Source organism: Anarrhichthys ocellatus, unplaced genomic scaffold (genome assembly GCF_004355925.1).
Source record: "Anarrhichthys ocellatus isolate YVR2014 unplaced genomic scaffold, GSC_Weel_1.0 scaffold61, whole genome shotgun sequence".
Taxonomy (NCBI): domain Eukaryota; kingdom Metazoa; phylum Chordata; class Actinopteri; order Perciformes; family Anarhichadidae; genus Anarrhichthys; species Anarrhichthys ocellatus.
Window position 1 is genome coordinate 651610 of NW_022280091.1, and position 11330 is coordinate 662939.

The following is an 11330-nucleotide window of genomic DNA, read 5'->3' on the forward strand; positions in this document are numbered from 1 at the left end:
ATGTATGTTAACGAGCATACCTGGTGTCCAAACGGAAATGTTTCAAGCTAAAACACCAGGCCTCCCACACTGCTGTGAGCAGATAACAAAATAAAATTGCAGCTGCTCAGACATCTTAAACAAAACGGATGAAGGGACAAATGTGTCAGAACACAGAAAGAAAAAGATAAAATAGCATCTTCCTATTCATTTTTCTTGTCTTCTTCAGCGGCCCGTCCCCCTCACTTTGTACCTTCTCCTTCCCTGAGCAGCACTGGCGGCTAATTTCCAGTGTTCTTCCACTCTTGTATGTGACAGCTGCTGGAATACACTGATAACAGCACTGTTTTGTCGAAGCAGGGAAATAATTCACTGCTAATTAACTTTGCAAAGTGTTTTTTCGAAGCCGCTCTGTGGATATTAGCTTCATGTATAATAAAAGTCACTGAGCTGACACTCGTACACTCTGTCGGTTTTTCTCTCCGACGCTGAAAACAACCGATCTTGTCAGCGGTCTCTGTGAGGAGCCGAGAAAAGGAAGTGTGAAAGTGTGCAAGCAGTTACGTGGGTGCGCGTGTGTGTCTATGCGTGACGGTGTAGGTGCAAAAGAAAGTGCAAGATCAAGATATCAAGTGGCACGTTGTTAGCAGAGATGAGCTGAGAAAGGCCTGGCAGGCGCGTATTTTCCATGGAAATACAATGGCAGAGGTTCATTGTGAGGAGTCATTCAGGGTGATTTGACCCATCGGCTGATGGAACAGCTCCTGATGGATGAGACCCGGAGCGGCTGAGCAGATGTGAAGAAGAAATGTGAGCCATGATGATTAATGAAAGACGCCAATGCCACCGCGCCACCAGCCAGCAAATGATCCGGCCAGTCTCATCTCGTACATCCTGATGCTGAACAACCAGAAACGCTGATCGATAGCTTAACCCTAAGAGACCCACGTACACCTGTTTCTGTCTTTTTAAAGAGAGAGGGGGGTCTTTAGGGGGAGATGTCACATAGAAGTGGTGTACATCATCTGAAAGCTGGGAACCTGAAGATTTTTCTGGTCATATATCAGAAATAAACATCAATCAATTGGTTCTAAGAAATGACTTACTTCCATCAATTTGGGGGGATAATCCTGATCTAACACCTCACATCTCACAGATATGATGTTGCCATGGAGTCAGTTAGTTAGCGGAGGGCTGTGTTTTGACAAATTGGCACCATTTAAAGTATGCCAAATTAGCTGTTAGCGGTTCCTAGTTGCAAAGTACCCGTGAATGTGCACACACAACTCTCACTGGATTACTTTGGTTCTGGAGGAAACTTAAACAAACGTGATTATTCTCAGGCAAGTTTTTGTGTTATAAGATATATATATATATATATTATGGACATTTGTTTGAGATGGACATCAGCGATAATATCTTCAGGCAGTGTAAGACACACTTCATGTAAAAAATATGTCTGTGTCTGTGACTCTTCAGTTATGACTCCAAGAAGGAGTAGGACTCCTTCCATGTCCACTGGGTATGGAGCTAGAGCCAGGAGAGATTTAGCTCGGCTCAAACTGGAGGCATGGGGAAAGAGCCAGCCTGGCTCTGTGTTTGAGAGATCCACTTTCTAGCACCTCTTAAGATCCCTAATAAACACATTATAGTAAAAACAAGAGGAAGCTTTAGGATGTAATTACTTTTATATAGTGATTAAGTCCTTGTGCCTTGCCATAGTTGGTCAAGAAATAGTGGGAGTTTCTCACGGCCTTCGGTCTTTATGCTAAGCTAAGCTAATCACCTCCTGGCTAAAGCTCCGTGCTAAACACACAGCCATGAGTGGTATCAATATTCTCATCTAACTCTTGGAAACAAAATGGACAAATGCATTTTCCACAATGTTAAACTATTCCTTTAAGTGTTTTTGGTGTTGTGTGGTTTGTTTGAATTCAACGCAAGACCATTTCACCAATTCCTCAGTCTATAAATATTACAAGGGACCAGCCAATGTCTAATAGAAGAAAACCCGCTAAACATATATTTGTCTTTCTCTCTGTCTCTTACCCTCCAGCGGGTCTCTGGTCAGCCCCAACTGGCTGATGATGTATCGAGGGATGTCCGCCTTCATCAGTTGTCCCTCCTTGGCGTGGTCCTCCGCTGCCTCCAGCAGATGGTAAAACTCTTCAGGGTTGAACTCCTATCATTGGAGGGGAAACATTTAAGTACCATAGGAGGTTACAATATAAATAAGGTTTAAACTGTCACAGCTGAAGATCTACCGTCAGAATTCAAATATAGTGTGTGTAGCACAGTGAAAATCATCGCTGCTTATTTAACTTTCAGCAGAAGAAAATATCTTCCAAGTCCACAACGGCAGAGTTTTAACACCTTCCGGTAGGTTGAAACACCAGTGCTGGAGACACATCATCTCTGGAAGTGAACTCACAAAACTCCAATCAGCCTCCTGTCAACGCCAGATGATTGCCACTTCAAAATCAGCACTTGCTACTAAGCGTTTGATGTGTGGGAAGATTGCATTAGTCCTCTCAAACACATTTTCATGCGAGATCAAGATGAAAGTTGTAAGGGACTGAAGGTTTTTCAAACGATCGTACTGCTGAGTAAGACTGGTAACTTGTAGGTATCTCATCACGATATCAAACTTTCATGATGGTCTGCCCACAGTCATGATGGTATCATGATTTAAGTGAGTAAACTGTTTAGTATTTCCAACCAGCAGTCAAAAACTCAAAGACTCACAGACAGACAGTGATTATTGATACCAAATTATTGTTATCTTATTTTTTTATACTCCAAAATATCTGCATCAGCTACAAAAATCCAGTATCGGTCAGAAACAACACGTCAGCATTTTACAAGAGAACGTACCACATTTTATCGCGATAATGATTATTTTTTACAGCAGGGTAATGAACCATGAACTACTTCCTAGTTAGCGGAAACACAGAATGTGATGACTGATATAACCGATATTAAATTGTGTCACTTCTCATGAATGCATTTCGGTAATTCCAGGTGTGCCCAACTTATAATCACCAAAACTGGAATTTACTTTTCACAAATTCATGACCAAACACCGCTATGGGGCTGTCAAACAAACACAATCAGTGTTAATACACCTCCCAACTTTAAATTGCTTTCTTCCCCCCAATGAAACAGTCTCTTGTGGTGTCCTGTGGGATTCTGTTTCATTCCTGTTGGTGGAATAACATTTTGATTGGAAAGCAGAGCCCGGGGCAGCTGGGATCATTTCCTTCCTCCCCTGCTCTCTCATATCTGCGCCCCTCGACCGGAGAAAAAAGAGAGAGGGAGAGCACGGAGTGGGGGAATTAACCTGCCTCTCTGATAGCTTGCTCCGCTCAAGGATAATATCCCTGCAGCTACCAGCCCACTGTCTGTGTGACATTTTCACCAAATCACAACTTGCAGCTGACTTGAATGCTAAACGAACTCGGAGCCCGCAGACACCGTTTTATCTGTGTGCGTGTCTCCTCCTCTCTCACCTAAGGATGGTGAGGATCTTAAGTCATCTCCGCATCCTGCCTGACCCTATCGACCTCCTCTGACGGTCGCCTTGGCAACGGAAAGATGAGCCAGGGGGTGGTTGGAGGAGGGACCACGCCGGAGACGAACACGCGGGGCCATCAATCTGTGAGCTGGTGTCCAGGTATGGCTGAGCCTCCCGTGCATACAGAGAGGCTGGTTATTACTTGGTTAGTTGAAGTGAGTTGTCTTCTGTATGGATCAACATGTCAAGGACACGGTTCTGTCTCCCAGCTGGTTTGATGCGCCACAGAGAAGATCGACAAAGAAGCGGGGGTGGAAAGAATATTTTACAGTTCTGAGTAAAGTTGGAAAAATATCCTGCGGCGATGAGCTCATACTCTTCTGCAGCTAAGGAGAAGTGTAGTGTGTCTGATGACACAGCCGTAACAAAACAATGACCTTGATTGCAAAATACGCTACATTCATACATTCAAATCAAATGTATCAAGAATGCTGACAGTGAATCTACATTTACTGGAAGCAGGTGTACATTAGCAGTCATTTCTGAATGAAAGGGGTCGTAGTAAATATGCAACACAGGTGCAAAAAGGAGGTAGAGAGTACAACTCTGGTACTGTGTTAAGTCAACGAAATGAGAAATCATACCAAAGACTTATAAAAGGGTTTGTTTGCAGCGGTTTTGAGGCCTTCAGTTCAGCATTTTGGCCGTTGCCATATTGGTTTTTTGCAACCAGAAGTGACACGAGAGGGTGGAGCCAAGTACAACCGAACGCTGACCATGACGTTTCCAGGCGACACAAATGTTACAGTTAACTTTGATGAACTGAAAACACACTGTGAAAGGGTTAAAGCTCTAAGATGAAAACACAGACAATACCCAGACCAGACAACGCCTTGGTATCCACCTGTCAATCACAGGTAGCCACACCCTAAAGCATACCCTGCTTTATGGTCTATTATACTCTAAATGGAACTCGTCACTTTCTTGTGTCTGAGTACAAGAAACTAAAATCTATTCAAGTTCTTCTGAAGGCAGCTCTGCAAAACAAATTACGATATGATTCACTCTTGAATAAACAAGGTGGGTTAACATCTTTTTGTTCTAGCAGCTGAAATGGTGGACTGAAATGTACGTGTACATAATATAGTTTGAAAGGCAGCAACAGTTGTGTTACGTGTACACAGTTTTTTCCCTTTTATGATGAAAAAATTCTCAACTTTATCTTTATTTACTTATTTATTCTTTCTTTTCCAGCAAAGGTCTAGGGCACAATGGTGAGATGTTGACTCACCAAACACTCGAGGAGCCTGGCTGGACGAGATATGATGATGAAGAGCTTTTTGACCAGCTCAATGACGAAGGTGAGCTCCGAACTCTCGGAGCGCTCGTAGGCCTGAGAGCGAGGCAGAGACAGGAAGACAGAGAGACAGGTCGGGTCAGTTAGACATGCGCTGGTGTTTCGATTATAGATGACGTTCCTCTCCACTTGCGCGACTCACGTCATTCAGCAGCTTCTCCAGGTTCTCCTGCAGCTCACAGAAGTAGACGCTGGTGATGAGACCCTCGCGTGACTTGGTCAGGCAGTCCCTGGACAGCTCGGCTACCTGGTGGTGGATGAAGCTGAGGACGCCGTCGGCCAGTGGCAGCTCACTCTCTGGGCAGTAGTTCTGGATGAACTCTGCCAGCCTCTCCTCCATCTGAGCCGTGGCCTAAGTGAATGCAAGATGGCGGTTAACAGTCAGTCGCTATCATGATGCCAGTACCGAAAGGTTTTTTCGGCGGTGTATCTCGCCACCTGTCATCGCAGGATGATGCGTCAGCCGTGAAGCACAATCACATCTCTGATGCGCTCTGATTGGGACATCCTCGCGGTTACAATACCTTGACTACTGTACGTTATGTTTGTGTGTGTTGTACAGCTGTCAATTGATGGATATAAACACCTATTTCTGATATTCAACTGCTAATTAACCTCCTTATAATGGCGGCAAGAATGCAGCAATGTTGAGCCTTTATTCTCAGTCCTTTCAAGTGTGCAATTGTGTGTGGGAAGCCTTGTTAGCACTGCTTCACAATGCATTACTGTGAATATACACATAGTGTGTGTGTGTGTGTGTGTGTGTACGTGCAAGTGACGTACATTTCCCGACACACATTTCCCTCTCCATAGAAAATACTCTTTTCTCTCAGACATCGAGTCGTGTGTTTATTTCTCAGCATATAACGCACAAGTCTCAGCATATAACGCACACACGGCCTCCAGGAGTTTTCACACACTGCAGTGTCAACGGCTCACAGAGAGCAGCGAAATAATATCTCCGAGGCCGCCCTCCGACCGAGAGCAGTCTTTATGTTGGAGGTCAGAAGAGGGCGGTAAGCCTCTTTGATAGTAACAACAAATAAAGAGATGACAGCTTTGTACAGCAGGATCAGGATGTATGACGTACAACAAAGCGTCCCATGGTCGAGAGTAAAACCCGGGACACTTCAGTTATATTGGATACATCATTTCAAAAGACTGGGTCGCGACCCTCAGGAGGGTCACACGAGATTTTATGAGGGTCGCCATATACATTTCTCCCATCGTCTTCTATTCAAGGTTCATATCTGCAGTGCACCTTCGAGCCACATGAATGTTCGTATTGTTCTGATAATTGTAGCTTATGACATTGAATCTTATATGGAAAGGCTAGCGTCTCATTCTGTTTATTTTACTGATGAGAGAAAAAAAAAACAGTCTGTTAACTTCACCTCAATGTATTTATATGTTTTCAATAAAACAATGTTGTTATTTGTCGTTTTAAATGACGTTTTAATTTAACATTTTTCATTTCAAAATGTCTGGTTTACCTGTTGTGTTTACCTGTTGTGGAAATGACAAGAAAAAACGATCAGGAAAGTTAATTTATGCCAAAATTCGCTCTTTATAGATAATTTATAGATAAGGCCTGTTGTGAACTGGGTCACAGTGGTTTTTTGGTATTTTTAAAAAGTGGGTCCCCAGAAAATAAGTTTGGGAAGTACCCTAGCGTTGCTCTGGGCATTAGACACCTCCAGATTAGACAGCGATGTCTTGTGAGCTTGTATCATTTTGCAGGAGGTCACATCCCTCCAACTGTTCCAAAATGCAGCAGGCTTTCTGATCTTCACCTTGCACACAACACCCCACCACTACGCTTCCTACATCAGCGAGTAAGTGCTGTCAGATCAACTTTTTCGCCTGGAGCCCTCCTCGGTTCTGGCGAATGATTGTTAGTGTTGTATACTTGTTGTTCTGGACAAAAGGTCTGAATCCTGCCGTTACAAATAATGAACATGAAATGCGAGTCGCTCTGGAAACAAAACAAAAATCTACCAAAAGTTTTAAATGTCATTCAGCAAAAGAAGTGACCACTGACTGCATGCATATTCTCTGTGTGCGTATTTGACGTGTGCATGGATGCACAGGTTACACTTTGTGTATTTGTTTGTGTGGGGCTGACCTTGGGGAAGCGCTCCTTGTAGACATGGTTCATCATCACTATTTCATTGTCATAGCAGGATGGAGAGCGCCCCGGGCTGAAGAGAGACAAACACACAGAGCAGGAGAGTAATAAACAGCACTGAGGGAGAAAATCAGAGACGCAATTCTGTGTTTTTCACTTGAATGAAGGAATAATTCACGAATTCCATGATTCACCCTCATGTCCATCCTGTCCGGGCATTATGCTAATCCAGCGATCTGAAATTCAGCACACTCAGTTTCTCTAATGGATCCGGTGTACTGCATGGGGTACTGACGTCAGACAGGCATAAATATATTAACATGTACACTTTCCTACACACAAAATCAACATGTGGCAGTTAAAAAAAGCCCCAAAAACTCAAACAGTGCTGAATTCACAAAAGCATATTGTAAAAAAGATTTCTAGTGGGCAAACACGGTTTAGCTTTGCAGAAAAGATGTGATATGAATAGAAATAATGAGGCATGTCAAGGTACACAATGAAGGCATTCTGTATACTGAAGTCAGAAGATAGAGATTATCTAGGGCAGCGGCTGCTGAGGAGCTTAATATGAAAACTGAATACTGATAGTGTAGTCAGTAGTGACAAGTTGTATGCAGTGGGGGCATGTTGCATCCAGAGGGGAGGCTATAATAGGTGTAGTTGGAGGCAGCGTACACCAGAAACTTCTGCTAATAGAGAAACTGCTGCACTCTAGAGAGGCTCAAAGACCTGGAGGGTGGACTGATACTGATTTAATAAGAGTGGTGGAAATATAGAAATAGAGTAGGAGTAGAGCGGACATTCCCGTTCAAATCAACGTAGCAGGATGGTCATGGCGGCGGCCATTTTTACGTGTACCTCCATTGCCATTGCGACTGTTGTAGTTAGCTCACTGCAGTGTAAACTAAACCGACTTATGGCAACTTGCAGACTCACTAAGTGAAGTTTTGCAGTAACGACTCAATCGAGTAGTGGAGTAGTAATGTAGGGAGCCAGGGTAGATGATAAAGAAACCTTAAAAAAAATAAGTTATTGCTTCATCCACACACTCTTGACATAGCGTAGGAAACCACATTGCTTTCGCCAGAAGGTTGACAACTTCTCTTCTCATTTTTGTATAACGAATGTAGCATTAAAGCATGGTGGAATACTAACGTACAGCTAGCTAGTTAGCTTGCTTGCTAATTCGGCCTCCTGCTTTAATGCAACGCAGATAATGCTTAACTCTACGTTAGTAAGGTCAGTTCATTATAGATTTTGGAATTTTCATGGAATTTTTTGGCAAAAATACTGAATATCATCAGACTTACTCTTCAATAACTAGTTAATATTGGCTCCACATTGATGTATTCCACCATGAAAATGCAGCTTACGCATAAGTAATACTCAAATATAATATAATACTGTATATACTTTGGATACTTCAAGTACATCTTGCTACAATTATGTACTTTTACATAGCCTACTAGTAAATTTTGTTGAATGCAGTACTTCTACTTGTAATGGAGTATTTTATCGTGTGGCACTTAGTAAAAGGATCTGAAAACTTCCTCTATTGCTTGCTAAGATATAATAATAAACTGAAAGATGAGAAATCAGAAGAAAATAGTATGCACTAATGTACAGTATGTGTAGATTTACATGAACAGGAAATATGTTTGTATTTTCAATTAGCCTCATTTAGAAATCACAGGATAAGGATAACTATTGTCTTCAATGAAATAAAGAGCTAAAAACGGAGTCTCTCCTCGCATTAAATGGCAGCTGCAGAAAATGAAGCATCCAACAGCACTGACAAATCCATAATAGAGCATACACAATAGCAGGTGAATTATACAAGACAAAGGCCTGCGCTCTAAATAAATGATTGAGAGCCCTCTGAGTCTCTTCACGGAAGATTGAAGTTGTTCCCGCACAGTCATTTTCCCGTTCATAATCTTAAAGGGCAGCCTAATGTCCTTTCATGTGAGCTTGGCATGATGTATTTTAATTGCCCTTGTTTATTTTTCTTCACCAAACAATCTCCTTTGGACAATGTTGGCACCATCTTCTGTGGTCACAACACAAACCTATGGCTTAAAAATTGAATCGTGAGTGTTTTGCACCTAGAGAAAAATGTCACAGCATTATTATGTTTTTGTTGAGTCAGCGACTGGGGGCTACATCCTGCTACTAGAAAAAGCCAGCGTCATATTCTTTATATCTCTCAGGGAGGAATTGCGCGTATAAAAAGTTGGCTAGATGCCAAGTTGCTCTTCTTCATTCACTCTCTTTTGCCCATGACCTGCCGTGCTCTCACCTGAGGCTTCGAGAGCGAGGGCGGACGTGCGGCGAGCGACGGCCCCCATCGTCGTCCGTGATGCTCTCGGTGCTGCCAAAGTGCTTGGACAGGAAGTGCAGCTCGTCCATGGTCGGCTGGAAGGGCAGCTGGTGCAGACGCTCCTGGGATGAGCTGGATGACTGCAGAGAGACATGAAAAAGAGACGAAAAAAACGCTCTTTGTTACATCTCTTTAAAAAGCTTCTGTTGCAACACAAATAGTTTACAAATAACGTATCCGGTGATGGAGAGGAGGACATCAAAAAAACCAAGTGGCAAGAGCACCTTAATCGATGTGGTGACAATAAGAGAAGAAAAAGAAGAAGAAGAAAGCACAAGGTGTACTATGAGTGGGTGGAAAGAACTGAAACAAAAAAGCGACTCACTTAAAAGAACAAGGAAGGAAGAGAGAGAGAGGTGGAAAAAAAAGAAAAATATCCAGAAGGAGTTAGTGTAGGAGGGCAAAACAGAATAATGTGGACTGAACACCAGAGCAAAAAGACTGCAGGGAATGAAAGAGTCACTCCACCTAAAAGTTGACTGCTGCCTCTGTGGGGGGGTTAATGGCAGCAGTATACGGCTTTAAACAGAATACTTTTTCTTCAGTGCAGGAGAGGTAAAAAACAGCCTGGATCAATGGCAGGCTTCAATGAACACGTCTCCCAATGGGACACCATGGTTGGTGTTGGACACACAACGATTTCTGCTGTAAAAATCCATTAGAAACTCCATTCAGGTCTTTGCCACTTGCAAGCTGCAGAAAAGCATGTTGTGAAGGCCGTCCGGTCAATCAATTAATAATCAATGAAGAAGCTCCCTGGAGACACAGAAGGTAGGGAGACTGAGGTAAATGCCACTGGATGGGAGGGTTGTCATCTGTCTCGCTCCTTCGTGCCGTCACAGGATGCATCTCCATTTACTTAATTGCAACCAGTTGCGTCTTAGTCACTCTGACTGAAGACATGAAGAGAGATACGTGGAAAGCATGAGAGGAAATAGGAATGGAGGAAATTTGCTTTTAGAGAATCATCATCATCATTATCTGAAGTCAGTTTCCTGACAATGGTGGCTGGATCACCTGTGAGTCAGCTTCAACAGTTTTGATGCCTATAGTTTGTATTTGCACATATATGTACTAATAAAATAAAGAGTGTAAAGTGACCATTTCTAGCGCTTTCACTTTTTCATATTTCCTCCCACATGGCAGAACAGAATGTAAAATGTGTCTCTGAATGTCTTCCCCTATAATAAACAGTTTGAAGCATCAAAACTGTATTTGGTACTTTTTTGTAAACGGACCCATGTCTATAGCAGCAACCTGTTATTTTTTTGATAAAACAAATGTAATCATTACTTGCATCTGTATTTGTGTTTGTATATTCATTATTCATTAATAAATGGTTGTGATGAGAGTGTCTGTTAATTTAATTTGTATAAATGTTCAGGCCTAATTGTTTTTGGCAAAGTGGAAATTATGTAACCGAAAAAAACTGTATACACGTCAAAATATAGCTTCTTCACAGCACTCAGGGATTTTCAGCGTCACATGTTACTTTAACAAAATGGCACAGATGGAAAACATGTTTGTTGTTGAAAGACCTCTTTTTCCTAAAGAGACCAATATATAAGAAACGCCTTTCTGATGACTGACAAAGGTTGTTCCTTTGTTTATCAGACCTAGCGTTCACACATATTAGCTGATTTTTAACTAGATGCTGAATATCTGAACTTGTGAGTGATGTGACAGTTGCATCTGTCCTGGTATAAAACTGTGGTGACGTGGTGAAGCAGTGTCAAAGCAGCCCAATCAGCTGCAGATTTCCAGCCAAAGAAAAATTTGAACCGTGATGTGCAGACATTCGACTGTTTTCTTCACCTGTAACTTTTCATTCTCCGAACTTCCTCCATCTTCTATCCGTGTGTTACCTCCACTTTCCTGCATAAATTTGGTTCTGATCTACCTCTTCATCTAAGCAACTCCTCCACACACACACACACACACACACACACACACACACACACACACACAC

General features: G+C 42.5%; 1 protein-coding gene across 5 annotated transcripts in view; it reads right to left on the minus strand.

Annotated features, from left to right (window-relative positions):
* Positions 1-11330, minus strand: part of LOC116396894 (microtubule-associated serine/threonine-protein kinase 1-like) — a 59673-nt gene that overhangs the window by 17212 nt on the left and 31131 nt on the right. For all 5 annotated transcript variants that reach the window (XM_031871845.1, XM_031871848.1, XM_031871846.1 and 2 more), the window contains exons 6-10: positions 9281-9441; positions 6976-7051; positions 4993-5202; positions 4785-4886; positions 2029-2161 (exon numbers count right to left, since the gene is read on the minus strand). In XM_031871845.1, the coding sequence (XP_031727705.1) occupies positions 2029-2161; positions 4785-4886; positions 4993-5202; positions 6976-7051; positions 9281-9441 (682 nt within the window). The remainder of the gene's footprint in view (positions 1-2028; positions 2162-4784; positions 4887-4992; positions 5203-6975; positions 7052-9280; positions 9442-11330) is intronic.